Here is a 20,369-nt window from a genome sequence, read left to right on the forward strand (position 1 = left end):
TCTCAGAAAATTAAACGATTTTTGGGCCATCAAGCTCTGCGTTTGAGCCTTCCAATTTTGAGTTTTCCAAATATGTGGTCTTCTGATTTTTCATTTTAATTTTCAATTGAAGTTCAAAAGCTTATTAAAATCCTACTATTAAATCAGAATCTGGTTGGTAAATCTTGTTTTTGTTTTTAAAAAAGCAAGTCTTTAAATGCTTTTTGCAAAAGACAATAATCACTGCTCTGATTTATTGATACTGTTTACAGCCCATTAGGTACCCATTATTCAGCACTTTAAGCTTTGTATAACTTTTCCAGAATTATGAAAAAGAATACTGCAAATAACGAACAATAACTCTTATTACCCACTCTTCAAATATGAAATCAAACTATATTGAATCCAGCAGATATGAAAAACAAGATATAAGAAATCTTAGCATAATAATGTTGGCTTTTAAGTGCAATTCTGTACTTAAAAACTGGTCATGAAGATTATGCTTTAAATATCTTAAAGACCTTTAACCTTCTTACTCATTTCAACTTTACCAAATAACAGCACTACTGAAAATCGCTGTGTATGAGGCTGCAGGTTTAGAGAAGAGAAATTATATAGCAAGTACATGTACAGGGAAGTTAAGATTAGAAACACTCCTATTTCTAAATAGGAGAACGGACATTTTATGTAGCAGCAGACATGCTTTATAAGCATCTTGTCTTGTATTTATAGCTGGAAAAAATTAAAACACAAAAACCCTTGAGTGCAGAATTCCATTATTCTCATGCTTGCTTAACATTTTCAGATCAATTCTGTCTTTCAAAGCACCACTTGAAATTCCTCATATTCTGTATGATTTTAACTGTAAACCTACCCGTTCCAGTATGCAGTTATCACTGGGGGTTTTCCTTAAGATCCACAGATTTTTAAGACATTCTCACGTATGTGCACAAGCAGCTCTCCTGCACAAAAATACACCTTCATTCTTCAACACACAAACTAGATGATGGCAGATTTATTGATATTTTCTTTTACTAAGGCACATGACATATAGAAATACTGAGGTACAAAAATGCAGTTTCCTGCATATGAGTTTTAAAACCCCATTTTGACAAAGACAACCTAAATCTCTTCTGCTCTGAACGTTCAGTTTTTAGCCATTTTTTTCTTTTGTACCAGTTCCACAAGCAGTTTGTATCTTGCTATACACTCCTCCTGAAAGGAAAAACAAAAGTATTAATTAAAATTTGGTATTTTAGTATTGCTTTACCTCTATACATGCTACCTCGTTATAAGAGAGCTGTTCTGTGTTTTTTTTTTCTCTCCCAAAGTTAAGTCATGCGATGAATTGCAGAAGAACATACATCTCCTGAAAAGTGGATTCGATAAATGAACTTTGTTTACCTTTCTTAGCAGGTAATTTCTCTCTTCAAAGAGCACACAAAGCCAAGAAAACATTTGTTCAGTGTTTCTTGACAATGGCTGTAAAAGCAATTGTTGAGCAGTTGCATTGTGCTGCCTATTCCAGATCAGTTACTTGGGTATGAGCCGCACCGCAGGTAAAGATGAGCCTTTACGCTCACTCTAACAGTACCTACTGACAGCCACATCAACTTCATAGCCAGAGAACTACTTGGAGCCTGTATTTCCTGCTCTCTCACCCTGTTTTTGGCACAAATAAAATAAGGATTTTCTGCAGCTACCATGACTGAAGCAAGCACACTAAGCTAGCACAACTATTACAGAATCTACCACAGACCAGCTATGCCAATGACTGCAAATGCTATTTTAAGAAGGTTGTACTTACAAAGAGAATATTAGATAGGTTACTGAGCATTTAACACTTGCAGCTGGGTTACTTATTTTGTTTGTTCATTGAGGTGGGTTGAGAAGGGTGTTGTAAAAGTGTAAACAAAGCAGGTCACTGACATTTGGTTACTAACTTTGAATCAAAATTTGTTTTAAAATCTAGTTTGTTCTGCAACTGAAGATCTGAAAGGCAGAGGAGAGGAAGGTATTTTAAATGGAACAGGAGCTACTTCAACATTTTCTGTAATATAGTAAACAAAGTGATTTAAATGAAAATATCTTTATGAAAGCAACCATGACAGTAATGATCTTTAGGTCAAACACGTCCTGCCTGGTAGTTACAAGTTAAGTAAAGACCTCGCTTTCCTGCGTGGACCTTCAGTTCTTAGGGTAATCATAAACTGGTAGACAATCATTTTCCTCTTGATTTACACTACAATTCAAACAACACTGACTGTACCTTGCTTTTTCCAGGAACACACTTTGCTATTTTATCCCAACGATCTGTTGTTCCCTTTGGATACTGCTGCAAGGCCATTTCGAGAAGTTTCTGTTGATTTTGAGTCCACAAGTCTTCTAAGGCACGGCTTTTCTCCCTTTTTCTGCTCTCATCATCGCTCTCTTCTTCTTGCTCAGTGTTATCAAAATCTTTCTGGCGTCTTCCTCTGCCCTTCTCTTCTGGTACCTCTTTTGTTGCTGTCAGACCCGTTTCAGGTGCTTTGACAAGTTTTCGTTTGCGATGCCTGGTTTCGCTCGCAGCGCTCTCCTTGAGATCCGTTTGGCTGTCCGGCTGCTCTGGGATTTGACTGAAGTTCCCTTCCTCCGCCTCCTCCTCTTCCTCCTCTCTTTCTCTCTGGGTGATTATGTGGTCTGGTAAATTCATGTTGACTTTGACATTCTTGGAATTCTGGGCCAAGGTTTTAAGCTCGGAGAGCCTGATGACACCTGTTGAGGTACCGATATTACACGTCTGAACAAATAAACCACCACCAAGAGGGAACTGCCAGATAGAAGGGACCCGAAATTGTGCAGACAGCAGATGAAGCTCTTATGGATTAAGAGCTCAATTCCTTACGTTTATGCTGAAATCAAGGTTTTTATTGTAATAAAAGCAATATAATATAAAGCAATGGACTTTGTCAATTATAAGCTTATCTGGTATATGTGTAATGACTAATAAATTACCACACGGATATAAACAAACAGAACAGCATAAACAAATGAACAAAACCCACAACAAACTGGCTAAGAAAGGTTGGGAAGAGGTGGCTTAAAAAGGAAACATTCCCTCAGAATACCCATGGGTTCTCTTTGTTGCTCAGAGTAAGGCAAGGCTGCAAAAGCCTGGCTGCAAAGTGTCAAGGTGTACCTGGAAGTTACAAAATGCACTCATCTGCATAGCAATTATCTAACTGCAGTGTTGGAAGCATCAGTGAGGATCTAGAGGCACACACCTGGTGTATATGTAACAGAATCCTTCAGTTGCTTGGCTTTCATGGTAACCTGCAGGAAAGAAAAAAAGTCTTACAAAAATCACATTATTTGTGTTTTTGAAGATTTCATAGTGAGCATGTATTAAATACTGCAAGGCTAATGTTTGGCTGGAGTTTTTCACAAATGGATCCCAAATTGGCAATTGATAACTTTTTGGACTTTGTCCTTTAAAACAATTCTTATCTCATTATATCTATTCTTATCTTGTTGAAATAAATGTAAGCGATGCTATACACTTCTATCACCATAACGCATTATTGCAGCTAATACTCAAATTTCTTCTTTCACTGGTAAGCCCTTTATCTCTAACCTGAAAATGCTACGAGGAGAGGGGGGAAAGGAAACAAGTTGTCTCCTAGGTATTAGTTTCTCAACACTGAACAGAAGAACAAAATAACCCACACAGGTCTAGATGCTGAAGCATGCTAATGGACAGGCATACAGTCCCAAAAATACATACAGGGCGATAGTCTGACTGCCAAAGATATACAAAGATACCTCTTATATCATGATCACTCAGGAAAAAAGTCCAGTACACGAGTATCTTCTACTTCTCGTCTAAGTCTGCCTGGTTCCTCCCACCACATTTCTGGCCATGAAACTGTGAGACTTTGCTTTAAGAACAGACAAGTGTGGGACCTCTTTAATGAAACGACAGCGACACTTAACAAGGCAAAGCGGTCTATTTTCCCCACAAATTAAACCTCATTTTCTGGGATGGTTAGATTTAAATGAGACCTCCGTGGGCAAAAAAATCCCAGCTCCCATTAACCAAATTCTTCGTCCAGAGGTAGACAGCTGGCATAAAAGGTCCAGTTCCTACTGTTGTAGTATGGCAAAATTTTAATCATTCAAGGAGAAAAAAAGTAGAACGCTGAGGTGAACAGGTTATGTTAACCAGCACTTACAGTTCTGTCTGTGAACTGCATGGTCCTGATTTAGAAACAACAGGATGGATCCCCCTTGCTGGAGGTAAACCACTAATGGAAATCTCCTTCCTTGAAAAGCTTCAGAGTCTAAATTCATTCAAATCAAAATGTTTAAGTCCCATTACTAGCAGAGCATCTCTGTAGGCCCAATACTATAAAAGACTAAAGAGAGGAATGCATCCTTGACTGCTGAACAGAATGGATCCTAAGCTGAGACCTGCTATGCAGCTCTTAAATAGAAATTAGCGTAATCTAAACTAGATGATAATAAATTATTTTGAAAACAATGAGGAGAAGTTGTCACACAGTCAAGTTGCTGATCCTGCTGAGCTTCCTGCAATGACGCAGTGGATTCGTTGTGAGTATGACAAGGTATCGTCGATATTCACGGATTCCAGAAAGCTGTTCCTAAACCGCTGTTCTACTTTTTGAAGTACTTCTTTCAAAGATTTCCAAGCTACTCAAAAGGGAGAAGTGAGGAGAAGAGACAAGAAGAGACCCACAAGCTGAACAGAGCAGAATAAATGGCAAGCAATTCCAGTACCACTGTTCTGTTTTCTCTATGTTGAGCCACCATCATTTTAGGAGGTTGGCAATTATCGCTTCATCTTTGACACTGGGCCTACACGTGCAGCATAAACTGCATTGGAAGTGGTGCAAATCGATATCCTGTACTCACGTTTCCTTTACAAGATGGATGTTCCCAAATTAGGTCAATACAGGTAGCCCATACCAGACATAAATTTTGCTGCATGTTACATCTAATTGAATTAGAACCTGAAATGGCCGTCTCCTACAACAGTGAAGGACTTAGATTTATGCCTAGATCCTAATGGCATTTTACATTCCCCCCCTACATGTAAGCAGACGTAACAGTCTTATCTTAGGTTATCTTTTCTTGGGTGCCTTCAGCACTAGGAACTTGGTAAACCCAGATTTAGCATTTGTAGTCAGTTACTCCATTTATTACACTTTCTCTTCTGAGGGCATTATGATACCTGTTCACATTTTTGGTGGATTTTCAATTTGAATATTCATCAGGTAATCCCGAAATAAAAACCATGTGTATGGTTCAGATATTGGAAATCTACAATATCAAACACTGAACAAGCTTGGTCAAGCACCTTCAGCTGACAACTCATCAAGCTTCTTACTAACAGCTTTACTACCACCATTCACAGGTTATGTAAGAAGATGAAATATCTATTATTCTTTTTCCTTTTTTTTTTTTTTTCATCTTTCTCCTTTTTGGATGATTTGGATGAATCATAACCTGTCAGTACTGACCTATGAGGGATCATTAGGAACCCATCCTATGGCATGTAGGAAATCTGTATTGCAGTTTGATCTGTTTTGAGTTTAATCATTGCTCGTGCCACTCACATTTGCGGAGTCCTCTGGTGCCAGTTCCTCCACACTTTCTGACATCCCCAATATTAATTTAAATTTGTGGTGAGCTGTGTTATCTACTAGGTATTTCTGATCAGTTAGTTTGAAAAGCGTTAAGTTGCTCTGCTGCTTTCTCTACTCCATTTCTTCCTATAACTTGCTTTGATTTATTACTCTTTCATTAGATGACAGATAACTTACTCGGAAGTACAGTTACTCAAAGTACAGAGCAGTTGTAGAACTATGCTTCTAATTATTATTGCTGATTTCAAGTACACAAAGCTGTAAAACTATAGTTTTAATCTGTACTGAATTATGAGTTTTATCATTGCTGTGAAAAGTTGGACTAAAATCCTGTTATTGACAACAGCTTTCACAAAAGTCTTAGTCAGCTCTTAAGGAAACCTGGGTCTGGGGACACTTTAAATAATCAGGATCAAGACTGTGAAATTGATTTAAAACAGAAGAGGGCAGATCTTGTATTCCTGCAAGGACTTTTACCGCTGCACAGCCATACTGCAGTATTCTATAGGAACCAACCGCATCTTTTCCATGCCCAAATCACCAAGGCATCCTCGTAGTCCACCAGGGATAACAGAAGTCACAACGTCAGGTAATCACATGCACAATGAAATGTTTTCTTAGACAAAGGAAGATGACAAAAAAATGTTGGCTGCAAGCAATCAAACTGAGATAGAAATTGAAGCATCTTACTCTGAGACGTATAGAAAGGGACCACAGGAATAGTTTGCTTCTACATGACCTCCTTTCTGAATGCCGGCATAAAAAAAGCACAGAGTTGTGACAGATGTAGGGCGAAAACCCTGTGAAGTCTGGCACAGTGATCCTTCTGACACCAAACAGACAGAAGGAGCCCGCTCACAGAAGATGAAACTCCATTCCCCCGCAGCCACCACCACGCTGCCGCGTTAGCTGGCCCTGCTGGCTCCCTGGCTTCACGGGGCTCCGGCACCACTCAGCTCTCTCCAGGCAATCCTCTCCAGGCAGCCTACCTTCCTGCTCTGAATACGATGCTGTTCTGATCAGTTCTGATCACCAGCTAATTACAGAAGCACAGCCCTCTCGTCATTCTGAGAAAACATCAGTGGACAAACAGACAACCCCTGTCACTTGGCTTCCCAGATGCAAAGAAGGGCAACACGTGGGTGACACGTTGTGTTGCTGGACATACTAGTACAATTCTTTCCTACTACTATCATCCTCCTAAGCAAAAGTTCTCTAAATATACAAAAAATATAAACATTATAGAATAGAAGTTCACTGCTAAAGCTGCCAGAGTTTCTCATCCTCTATCCTCAGCTTGCTGTCTCTGTAGCAGTGTTCTGTTCACCCGGTTGTTTGTTGCCTTTCTGATGCTCTCCTCTCCATCTATTTCTGTTGTGTGAAAAAGTCAAAATCTAAGGAATAATGGAAAAAAATGGATACAGCCTTTCAAGTAGTTCAACCTAGTATGCAGCAATGAGAAAGTTCTCGAATCTGTGAGTCTAATTTGAGTTAAAATCACATTTTTCTCATACAGGAAAACCAGACACGGAAGGATTTTTAGTTCTTTCCTGGCTTTGTCAGAGAAATAGGCCTTGTTGATCTTACCTTTCAGAACAGCACGGGATGAACTGCCAGATTTTAAGTTCCCTTCTCACAGCCAAAACACCATTTGCACTGAGCTGTTCTGGATCTAAGCAGCTTTTTCACAACAACCACAACTACTTGAAGAGCTGTTTGACCCATGTCAGCCAACAATAATGACCCATTCCTTTACTTTCACGTGGTAGACTCAAAACTTGTTGCTTTATAAACTGCCTTCCTGTAAATTTATTAAAAGACTGCCAAAACTGTCTTCCAGTTTTAACAGATGGGTGCAACTTGATCAAGCCCAATCATTCTGCCTTTTTTTTTTTAAACCAATGTCCTTATTTACAACTTTCTGGATCTCCAGAAATGAAGCATTGCCAATGAGAAGATGCACCTTTGCGTTGACACTGCTCCCACCAGTGTGCTCAGCAGGCTGGCAGTGACTGTCCCAGAGGTGTGAACCACAACCAGTCTTTATCCGCTGTATAAATTACACCTTGAATTTAATACTAACACAGCGTATGAGAATTTAAGGCCCACACGCTTTTATTCTTGAAAGAACCAAGAGATGTGTTACAAATTTTACCTCAATTTCCTTAGACCCACCACTGACAGCCCCCAACAGTTTGGTTTTCTTAAGCTTACAGGCTTTGAAGCTGTGTGACTCCAAACCTTGCCACGGCAGACGGAGCGGAGGTAGCTACAGCAGAAATCCCAACAGCTGTGTGTGTAATTACGGGGCAGTCGAAGATGTGGCCTGCGAAACTGGCAAACTTGGCCTAAATCACTGGATTCAGAACACCAGTTGCTCTCCATTTGAAGTGCCCAAATAGTTAATTTGCAACAGCAGAAGAATTGCTCCTTCCTTTCAGGACACAAAGAACTCAGCAACTACAACTGGGATGATGTTGGAGACTTCGAACTATGTTATTTTTTTTTTGGTTTTGTCATTTGAAATCCCTGTTTGTGAGTCTTTAGCTCAGTACTACTAATACTCAGGTAACAGAGGGGTTAGGCTCCAATGCCCTTTGCAACAACTGCTTGGACATCCTATTTTATCACTGCTGATGCAAACTGCATTACCTTTCCTGAGAGCCAGAATTCTGCAGTGGAATTCAAATCCAGCTCACCAGGATGTACGTGGGCCATTAGATTATTCAAGCCACACTCAAAAGTTATAGCAGCACGGGCCTGACCTTCCACACGACATCTATTTGAATTAAAGCTGGTGTCCCACTGGCTTCTGTAAAAAGCTTTCTCCTTTCAGTGGCAGGAATGCTCTGGCCATGCTTCACAAGGAGGAAATCAATCTGTTTTGCATTTGGGTATGAAACGTACCATGCTGCCCAGTTCTGCAAAAACAGGGCCACCTGTACAGAAGAGCTTGTAAAAAATAAGAAAATAAAATAAAAATTGTGCAACGAGGGAATTGTAAACAGCAACTCCCTTTTCCTTCCCACCAAGTATCAACAGACACTCTGGTGTGTCGGTGGGATTAGACAGGTGTTTTGAAGATTTCACTCTCAGATTGAGGGATCTACATGACCTACATACCATCTAAATCCCATCTTAGATATTCATAACCTCTTTTGGACCTTGATCCCGAGGTAGATCTTTATACTTCAATAAGCAACTGAAAGGACTATTGATTACATAAATATATGCAAGCTGAGCGACGGTTTCAGAATAGCCACCACTGGAGATCACAGTCACTGAGGTACCACATGCATAGGATATAAAATGAAATATAAAACAGACTTAGGAAAACACTTAATCTCCAGGAGCAAAGAAAAACCCTAATAAATTCATTAACTTTTACATATGGATCTTTTCTCATATAGGTGTTTTCTTGCTGGCAGTGTAATGAGCTTGCATTTGCCAAAAATAAGAGATCTCTTTTATAATGACATATAAAAGCACAGTGCGTATGAACTCACGCACTTAGACTTAAAGGCTGAAACTGCTGTCTGGAGAGATGGGAAATAATCAGAAAATAAGCACTGCCTCCAAACCTTGTGCTTTCAGGTCTCCTGAAAACTCCGAATGCCTGCTCACATATCTACACCTGCCTATTGTTTTTGCTGTCTACCTCAGTCCTTTTCCATACAAGCAGCAAATCCCTATCAGTCTGTTTTTGCAACACAAGTGCATGAGATTAGTGACTGCAGGAGCAAACAGAATCAGTTTAAATCCTGTAAGACAAGTGAATGATATTACTTCACAAGTATGAAATCTGAGATCTCTTTGCCTTTAATTTAAAAAACCTGTACCTAATAATCACATTAAAGTCTGTTTGGCATGCCAGACAGCTTTTACTTCCTCTGTTATTTTTACAATTTGAATGTCCTTTGTAGTTACTGAAATTAATTTATGCCTTTCAGCAAATATTTTTTTTAAACTCTTTTTTTTTTTTTTTTAATCTATAAGGAGGCATTGTCAAGTAAAATATACTGTTACAATTTCACATCTAAGTGCCTTTTCTCAATCTTTGAATTCGGCAAAAGCTAACAATACTTATAAATCTTCATAAGGCTCAGCATTTGTCAAATCAAACAATGTAATTTTTGTAGAAATAGTAGTCTTGAAATTCTATTCATAATTTATACCATAGAGTGTTCACAGTGCTTAGGAAATTCAAGCACAACTTTTTATTTTGTTTTAAGAGGCCAATTATTTCCTTAAGTATTGGAGGACAGGAATGAGAACTAACCCTGGAGCAACAAATTCAGCAAGGAAAATGGGTCAAAGAACAGATGTTCAGGGGATGGCAGGGAGCAGTGGTACAGGTAACCAGGTCAGCCGGCAGGAACTCTGATTAGAGTTAACTGAACTCCATTTCCCTTTCATAATCAAAATACTTGAAAATCTAATTTATACCACCAGCCAATTGCAATAAAAATGATTTAAAAAGCTGTAGAAGCTTTCAGTTGTGAAAGCAATACGATTTCATTACGCTAAGGCAGTTGAAAATTATCTTTATGGGAGAAGATTGATAAATCCCCAATATCCACATATTAAAATGAAAATTAGCAATTTAAATCATTAAACTAACTGAGCACAACTTCATCGGTTTTGGGCTGCCTATTCATTGGCTGTTAAAGGGTGTTTTCCTGAAGGGAGATAAGATAACAGATAGCCTGTACTCAACATGACAGAAGTTGGAGTAACAAGTCTTCGCACAGTGTGTCTATGCCACGGTTGCAAGCTTAACCGAGCTGCAGATCACAGGAATACGTTGCAAAGATACTCATGCTGGTATCAGATAAGACAGCATGAATAGTAGAGTTGCATGGGCTCAGATGTACTACAGCATGGACACAGCTGCTTATTGTCAGATTTTGGCTGGCACTTTGCCACTGTCCTGCATCAGGTTGTGTGGATGTGTCTGTTCGGACAGGGAAGCTGGGGGACGTACCAGGATAACAGGTCTTATAGCAATTCTTATTTGTGAAGTACTTCGAGAAATCCCACAATGAACAGACTTAGATGTCTAGAAAAAAAACACAACTGATTTTGATAATAGTAGAAAAGAAAAAGCATCTGAAAGATTACTTGTTAGGAATTACTGAATTTACGCACCGTCAAGCTAAGGCATACGCAGTGATTACTAACCAGCTATATATAGTCACTATCTGGCTTTAATTTTACATTTTTTTAAAGAGTTCACACATGCTTCCAATTGTAGGAAGGTTTTGTTTCCTCCCCCTTTCCTCCTAGATAGCTTGCACTTGCTAGTCTAATCACAGCCTGCATGAAGAGAAGGACCTAACCTCAGGCAGAATCACTGTATCGATGTCGTTGCTTGCAGATGTTTGTCTAACCTGGCTTTTAAAGGCCTTCAGAGCTGGATACTCCACAGCAGCTTATTCCACTGCTTTACTATCCATTTTAATTCTTTGCCCCTCAGTGTCTAACTCTGCAGTCTATGATAAAATTTCAGGTAATTACTTCTTGCCCTATAAAATTGAGTCAGAGCATATAGCCCCTTCCTTCTTAACGGTTCTCTTTTTACATAGTCAAATACTTATATTCTCAGGTCATATTTTATTTCAGTTCAACCACATGAATTCCCTCACAGGCTCTTCTTGTAGGTAACACTTTAGAGGCTTGCTATTCTTATTCTCTTCTGGACACTGTATGGAATCACACGTTTAAGTGCAATACTGAAAAACTGGACCCAAACAAGGATGTATATATGTAGGTTTACCATCCTCCTGTTTGTATTTTCTCAGTAAGATGAATGCCCATTTCCAAAAAAAATAAAATGGCCATTTGCTGACCTGTACCTAGCTAATTACCTCTTGCAATATCTGCATCCCTCCTGCTTTTTACAACCTATCCCTAGCTGTTTGCCATCTTTTGTGAACCTGATCACCATTTTGCTGTGTGTACTAGCACATATTGCCTGTTTCATTTGCCTATTGCAAACTCTAACCCTGTTTTTTGCATATTGTTTCTCATTTTGTCCTGACCTTTTTGAATTCTACTCATCTTCCACTATATATGCAGTTCCTCTGAGCTTTGTAAGAGGTACAAACAGTGAACAAGTTTAAGAAGTAGTTATGCTATTCCATCATCTTTCTTCAGACAGGTCAGGTGAAAAACAACACCACGTCCAGAACACAGCCTGTTGAATTATTTGATGAACTCCTTCATTTGGACAGTGAACAACTAATGACTTTTGCAAAACTGGTGGGATGGATGCATCCCTCATGCAGTGGGGGGGGGGTCCATAAAACACACTATTACACTCTCTGATCCAGGAGAGAAAGAGATGAGCAACCGAAAAGTACAACTTCTGTTGGCACTGCACTGTTGTCTGTAATTAATGTCTATTTAACTTTGAATGACAAAGATCTTGAGGAAAACTGTGCCAATATGAAAGATTCAATGGGCAGTACTTCCTACATAGATGAGGCTACTGTTTGGACATGCGCAAGCTGGGTTCTAAGGTATCACAGTAATGTTCTAGCAAAATCATGGAAGATTTTTCCAAGTAGAACAAATCTCTGGGAATAAGCAAGAAACACAAACTTTTCAGGCCTTCTTTATATGTGAAGGAAACAGTGCTAAAACTCCGGGCATTGGAAACTTGCTTCATACTGTTTAAAGAGTCATTAACAAAGTGCAGACTGCAGATTGCAATGCAATAATAAAAGGAGCAGAAACACTAATAAGTAGTCTACATTAGGAAAGCTGACCTAACATCAACAGTGGGAAATCTTTAGAGAAATTAAAAGTTGTGTGGAGAACACTTGCATTAATCATATAGTTTCATTACTGGCCGTAAAGAAGGATCACACTCAGACCTTTCTCCACAAATGAAAATCCCTGAAAACTCCTTTGTTCGTACCAGAAGAAGACAGCTCTTAGAGCACAGACCTTTCTTTCATTTCTCTATCCAATTCACTGAAAAGAAGAGCATGCCATTGAAAACTTTGCACCTCATGGAAGAAGCGAGCTTCATTTTTCTTTCCAGCACTGTATATGTGCAAGTATGGTGTCCAAATATATCATATTATGCAAAGGACTCTTAGTAAAGAACATTTTGATATCTGCCTCGAGGAAGAAAGTGGAAAATTGGTGCACAAGGAAGTCTCAAGATGACGTTAGCTTTGTGATGGGCATAATGTGGAAGCATTCTGCATGTCTGTACTGTCATTAACCAGTGAATTCACCCTTTTGGAAGGCAATCTCAAAGATCTATTCCATGCACACTGCGTGCTATCAAGTCATGTGAAATATTTTGCTATTAAAATCTGCTTAGGAAAATATAGCAGCTTTTTACAGTCACTCCACTTCAGTATTATGATGAATAACACTAAACAAAAAAAAAAGAAAAAAGGAATCAATTCCATTTGCATAGTGGGTTAGTAACTTATTGCTTACTTTCATTTATTACTTGCAAATAATCTGTCTTGTTCTAAAATGATAGGAATGCAAATGGCTCGTTTTCCAGTATAAATGAGTAATGAAACTCTACAGATGCATTAAATCTTTAAAAATAACGTCTAAAAACATATTTTTGTGATTGTATCAATAAGAAAAAAAAAACAAACACAAGCATTCAAATTGCCCAGAAGGTTATAGTGGGTTATGTTTCACTCTAGCTTGAGGCTTTGTCTCACATTATTTAAGATAATTCCTGAAATATAATAAATGAAGAATATCTAATCTCAAAACGTACATCAACGGATTTAAACATTATTCTCATTAACCCCTCCAAAGCCTATAAAATAGGGTCAGCTGAAAAGGCTTTCAAATGGTCCTCAGCAGACACTACATCATGTTCTAGTGATCTATTGCTTGAAAAGGAAAAGTCTTTTACAGCCTAGCCCCTAAGGGTTTTAAGATCATAACACTTAAAATCCATAAGTACAAGCTTTCTTTGATATGTGGTACAATACTATAAAATATGAATTAACAAGGATATTAATCATTTTACACAGTATTATTGCCCATGCTATAATCTAGAAAAACGGACTGAAACAGTATCATATGTATAACTTGTTTTACAGTTCGCACAGATATTTCAGTTTAATTAATGGAAACCACCTGTCTAAACACCATGAGCTCATCTACGCTTTTTAAGGACTGGCTTGAAACAGAAATGTAATCTTTAACCAAGACCCACAAATATTTGCTTGCAGTCAAAGGGGGTTCCTCCAAACCCCGAAGTGGCATTGTTTGGCTGTTACTGGGTTACAGTAGCTCGAGTCTCCACGCACCAGAATCCCCCATACAGCTGATCAGTTACAGCTGTTAATTGCGGAGCGAGAAACTGGCTGACATCTGCTTCTTGCATAGTTAGTTAATGGTTCACTTCCAGGTCCTAAAAGGATTGTAGCCTCTCTCAAAAGACAATGTCAGCCCCCATATATGTCTGCCTTCTACACTGCCTGTCTTGTTCTGGTTTGTCACTCTCTCTACAATGCAAATCTGAGTGAACTCACATCTGCCACTGATCGACCCAATTCGTGAGCAATCTTTTCCCATCGACCTGGGGTCCCCCCTGGGAACTTAACCATACTTCTTGTCAGCTGGCTGAGGTCCTCTTCTGTCCATTCAGGTGCCTGTAAAACATTTGTAAAACATGCATTACACTGGGATATTGGACATATTTCTGTGAGGTAATATACTGGAAAAAATCCACACGAATTAATCAAATCTTGTAAAAAAAAATACAATGTAATAGTTTCAAATATCTAGGTACTATCTCCCTGTTTTATTGCAGAAAATACATAAGAACAACAGACCAACAGTAAGGTATTAAAAATGCTTACCATGCAAAAAATGCATTTCGTATATTACACATATTAATTCATTCAATCTATATTATCATATTTATACAATGGATAAACACTATAAAACTGCAGTAAAGTAAAAGCAACAATACTCTCATAAACGATTAAATCACAGTTTGTGATAAAAAAAAATATAATTTCTGTAATTTCACATGCAAGATTTTTCCAGCAAAGACAAAGAAAAAAATTGTCATTTTTATATTTCAAAAAGCTTCTTAACAGAACAGTTATTTTAGCTTTTAGTCACTGTAATCATCATATGTTTTAGCATTCTTGTATGATTCAGGAATGAAATCTGTTGATTCCAATATTCACTAACGCTATTAAACAACCCCCACGCACCCAGCAACAAAACCCCAGTCACACCACAAACAGGATGCTTCTACCATCCAACAAGCAAAACATACTAAAATGTTGCACTCTAACTACAATAAGACGATCTGTTGGAAAAAAAAAAAAGTGCTCATAATGGCCAAATGAAAGTGAACAAAGCAAGGGAGCACACAATTACAGCAGCTTAAGCCATGAAATCTTGCTTGCCTCAGAAGGCAGGACACAGTAACCATCTTTGACATTTGCAGCATCTTCGGCGACATCTGCAGAGCTGAATCTTTGTTACAATCCGTAGTTTGCCGTTTTATTTATTTTTAAGGAATTCCTTATGACATACCTCTTCTAATCACCATTTCCGATAATGACCAGCACATATCAAGCAGTTTGCATTACAGAGCCATCAGCACAGAACAACAGTCAGAGGTGAGTGACCCCAGGGACCATCTCCACAACTACAGCAAAGCTTCTCCCTGACACTAATCCTGCCTGTCATTCTCCCACTGTGCTCTAACCACACTGACATCCGCCTGCCGCACTGCAAGCTTAACTGGGCCCTTCCTGACTTTTTACTGTCTCCCCCAATCAATGGTTCAAGCGTGCTCTTTTCACCATGTCCAAATGGCAGCTTCACTCATAATCAAAGTGCATTGCTCCTGTTAAAGGGCTTCCCGAAAGGCTCCACCATTTGCATTCATTTGCAAAGCAAACTACTTTTATTCACTTTGTTCTGCTATCAAGAGTGTTCCCTGAAGCAGATAAATTGGCATAAATACAACCTGCCACTTAAAAGACAGTAAATAATAGCCAATAGTAGCAAGGATTTCATCAATCGTCCTGGTTTGGATCCATGTAGTCCTTTCTTCAATGCTGAAAGCCTCAGACATTCATATTTGGATAGTTTTTAATACAAGCCTAGCATATATTTGAGTCATTGCAGATAATTCAAGATGCTTAAATAATGTGTGTAACGTGCGCCATAGATCTCTCATTCGTTACAGGCATAATGATACAATTACACGATGGCCTATAGAAGAAATGGGAAATACATGGCACATCTCCACATGGCTCAATAATCTTCTTCCTTGTATTGTATTAAGCAAGGTAATATTTTATTCTAAGACATCTCCCTGAGATTTTTTTGAAGGGAAGTTTTGGGATAACGCTCTAGATGAAAATTTCATCACTGTCATTTCAATAATGAATTCTTATTGCGTTTTGGTTAAAAGCATTTTGTTCAAAAAATTAGTCAAACTTCCTATCTCAAAATTAGCCTTAATAAGCAACTTACTGTAATTTTCTATTTAATCTGTATTAAAACTGTTTTTTTTTTTTTTTTAATTTTTATTTTAGGTAAATTCAGAGCTATTCTTTCTTACCACATCCAAAGCATATCTAAGCAATTACACATGGAAATCAGATGATCTTTTCAGAGATGTGCACACTTCAGAAGCTTTCTGATAAATTGCATTTTCAGACTTCTTGATAAGCTTTTTTCTCCATGCTCAAAAACTTTACTAACCACTTGTAAATATTACAGAAGTAATTTTATCTTCCTAAATAACAGACTATACTGTAATCATTCTGTAGATCTGAAACTGATTATATAGCCAACTCACAGCACAAGAATTCATTAGCTAAATTAAAATATCAACTGATTAATCTTATTTGAAGCTGACAATTCCAGAATGTAAAGATCTGAAACATCTATAAATTTGGAAAATCTTTGAAAAAGCTTTTAGGAAATCTACCCGTAACCGCTAAAGCTGTAAAGAGCTTTTGTGAATTTGCAATTCCTCAGCAACAGTTAATTGTGCCTTTAGATGCAACAGCGCCTACTGTGATCCAACTACTAAAAGCAGCTATGAGGGTGGTCATGGTGTGAATGTATTCTCCCTGTTCTAATCTGTAGCCAACTGTAACTGCGAGAGTCAAATAAATGCATAAACATACTGCTTTGTCACCTAAAACCATGTGTGTCCAATATTACTGAAACACTGGGCCAAAATTCATCTCTACAGTAAAGCAATGGAAGACACCACATGGTGAGGGGACAGCTGTTGTTACTACACAAGCATTCAGATTTTGCATCAAAAAAGCCCCGTTCTGGGATTAACTTCCCATATTGAATACAAAATTAAAAGTACAGAGTTACACTCTACCGTCTTGAAAATGAAAATATACTACAAGTGGATACATAAAAAAAATCATAGCACTCCCTTAAATAATAATCCCTTAACATGGTTTATCACACATAACTGGCAATACTGGAGGATTAGTTCATCCAAACCGCTCTGGACCTTTTACAGCAAAAACAAGAACGCAGGTTATTGTTTAGCACCACACTTATGCATGCATCAGCACTTAGCAAGTTCATACCATCTCTTTCAGCATAACAGAATTTACACTATTAGGATTTTTTTTTTTTTCAAAAAATAAGAGAAGCTATATTTTCAATGACATGAAAAGCCGATTTTTAGACAACAAAGCATTTGTTAGCAAGAAAGTAGAGTGATATGTTTAGACCTTTTAATGTTAAATATAAAAACTTCACACTATTTTATTGTTAGAATTGGGAAGTGGTTAGTATTAGAGTTTATAAAGAAGTTTAAAAGGTATTTACATTGACTTGACAACAAGAATTGGATTTTTTAGATTAAATTTTAGCTTTAGACTCTGTCATCAACACACTGTTAAATTCTTCAATTAAAATGAAAGCTATACGGAAGTTTGGAAAATGTTTTAAATTTGCCCAGAACTTTGTGCTATATATCATCGATGATCTTGAGGTCTCTTCCAACCTAGACAATTCTGTGATTCTGTGATCTAAATTTGGTAATTTACTGATTTGAGCATATCTAGATAAGGTTCTTGCAAATGAACCCTAAGGCAGTGTGTACTTAAAAATATCTGTGGATACATTTGTAATACAAGGGTTCTAGTGAACTCCCAAACAGTTTTGCAATTCAGGATACGTTTAACCTACAAGTAGATGGTGCTTCTACCCAGTAACCATCAGAACAGAATGAAAAAGGATTGTTGACTTAATTTCTTACCCATATTGTCTTATTCTTATATTATTATTTTGTATTCTTAAAATGTATTGCTTTACCTGTATTAAATCTGAAGTTGTTCTTTTATCTCATACACATCTGATACTGTGATCCAGCTGTTTGCTGCACACTTAAGATCTGCTAAAACTCTAAAGATCTGCTAAATTATTAATGATCTGAATTCATATTCAAAGCCACAACATGTTCGCATAACCCTCTGGTCCTTCAAAGCTCTTAGTCAAATCCAACTTCTACTAGGACAATTGTTATTACGTGAGCCAACAAAAAAAAAAGACAGCTACTGTTTCAGACCAATGGCCAAGCTAGGCCAGCAAGCTCATAATTAGTGCTCAGGGAGTGCAACTGCAGAAAACTTTAACATATACTTTGTGATAACAAGGAGGACTCTGTTTATCATTTATGCTTTCCAGTCCCCCTCTCTTTGAAAAAAGAGGGGCCATATGCAGATACCAACAGTCAGAGGGAAGCAAGCATGTATGTTAACCATAATTTCCATAACTTTTCCCCTACCTCCAATTATTTTCAGATTAAGGAATCTCTTTAGCCTGATTCATTTTTTCTATTTAGTAACCCTCAATGAATCTCTCTTTCAATGGTTTGTCCACTCTTTCCTGAACTATCTAAAATTTCTGCATTTGTGAAACAGCCTTCATGAGAAGCTGCACGTATCTACTAGCCATTATGCAAAGAATTGCCCCATTTTTTGTTTTGAACCTGGCTCCTGCTAGCTTTGAAAACATCTGTCTCCTGGTTTTGAGTGAACAACCAGCAAACAGTCCCTGTCTACTCACCTCTGCATCACATCATTCAAAATACCCCTCTAAAATATTTCCCTCTAAGTTGTTTCTTCCAGGCTAAAGAGTCCAAGCCTATTCAGCTGATTTCTCATGTAAAAGCCATCTCATGCACAATACTGTTCTTCATGCCTTTTTCAAAACCTTCTCCAATTCCAATATAACCTCTGTGAAATTATGTGCCAAACTGCACACAGCAGTCAAGGGAGCATTAATCATAAATTTACACAGTGGAACTCTGCTTGTTTTTACTACTGTTTTTAAATTGGCGCACATACTGATACCATTCATTTTGTAATTTCAAAACATCACCTGGCATAGAACTTATCTCACCAGTCTGTACTACCCAGAATCCAAAATGAAGTCCAAAAATCAGTACCCTGTTTCCATCTCTCATTGCAACACTCTTTTAAGTAATTGCTAAAATATTAACAGCAGTGTTAGATAGCTTTAGAGTTCTTTTTAGATCAACTGATAGCAAAAGAGCATTTTTTTTTATTTATCAACTTCAGACGAATGCTTCAACCTTAAAATATTTCCTCCTCATTTGCCTCCTACACCTGATGTTTTCAACTCCCTAAGATGCTTTGTAGTAAACATGGGTGAAAAGGACTTCTAACCCTAGCATTCTTGAAATTGCTTTTTACTTTGATAATCCCCTAGTTCAATAAAATCCTTCACAGTGCTCCCGCATCTATTTTGTTTGAAAAAAGTAATAATTTTTCACATTTAACAAGATGTTCCTCAGAGTTCTTGGGCATGCCTTATTATGGATTTGCATTTGTGTTGCAAATCTTACACTCTTCCGCATAAGCCTTCCCCTTTCTAAAGCTTTTTTCCCCACTCAAACAGCTATCTTCAGTTTTTAGTTGGAGACATGAATAATAATTACAGTAAAATGGGTATATCTGAGATTCCTCCATTGACTACCATGTTGATGATACAGAAGTTCGACACTTTTTGAAAAACTTCACGCACTCTGTTCATCCATCCTAACTGTATGTTAGTAGATTATTTTTAAACACTGAAAAATAGAAAGTTATAAGTTTACGCTGAGAATTTAAACATCTTGTAAACCAAAATTCAAATATCTTCATAAATGTATACTGTCAATGTTACAGCTCTCCTGTGTTTTTAGGAAAGCAACTTCCATCTATTCAGAAACTTCATAGTTAATATGGGTCAAAATGGAATTATTGTTCAGCTCATTCCTAAGCTGTGTACCTATATGGGGTACATATATATACCTATATATAGGTATAATCACAGAATCATTCAGTTGGAAGAGACCTCTAAGATTATCTAGTCCAACCTTTAACCTAGTACTAAAGCCCACCACTAAACCGTTCTACTAAGTTCTACACCCACAAGTTGCCTGAAGACCTCCAGGGATGGTGACTCGACCACCTCCCTGGGCAGCCTGTTCCAGTGCCACACAACCCTTGCAGTAAAGAAGTGTCTCCTAATATCCAACCTAAACCTCCCCTGGCACAATTTGAGGCCATTTCCCCTCTTCTTGCCACTTGGTGCTTGGGAGACAAGCCCGATCCCCACCCCTCTACAACCTCCTTTAAGGTAGCTGTAAAGTACAACGAGGTCTCCCCTGAGCCTTCTTTTCTCCAGGCTAAACAACCCCAGAGCCCTCAGCCGCTCCTCATAAGACTTGTTGTTCTC

General features: G+C 38.0%; 1 protein-coding gene across 1 annotated transcript in view; it reads right to left on the bottom strand.

Annotated features, from left to right (window-relative positions):
* Positions 1 to 979: 979 nt before the first annotated feature.
* Positions 980 to 20,369, bottom strand: part of DNAJC1 (DnaJ heat shock protein family (Hsp40) member C1) — a 100,135-nt gene continuing 80,745 nt past the window's right edge. The window contains exons 9-12 of the mRNA XM_027450654.3: positions 14,147 to 14,266; positions 3,243 to 3,291; positions 2,249 to 2,733; positions 980 to 1,194 (exon numbers count right to left, since the gene is read on the bottom strand). Coding sequence (XP_027306455.1) covers positions 1,126 to 1,194; positions 2,249 to 2,733; positions 3,243 to 3,291; positions 14,147 to 14,266 — 723 coding nt within the window. The 3' untranslated portion in view covers positions 980 to 1,125. The remainder of the gene's footprint in view (positions 1,195 to 2,248; positions 2,734 to 3,242; positions 3,292 to 14,146; positions 14,267 to 20,369) is intronic.

The sequence above is a fragment of the Anas platyrhynchos genome, chromosome 2 (genome assembly GCF_047663525.1).
Source record: "Anas platyrhynchos isolate ZD024472 breed Pekin duck chromosome 2, IASCAAS_PekinDuck_T2T, whole genome shotgun sequence".
Taxonomy (NCBI): Eukaryota; Metazoa; Chordata; class Aves; order Anseriformes; family Anatidae; genus Anas; species Anas platyrhynchos.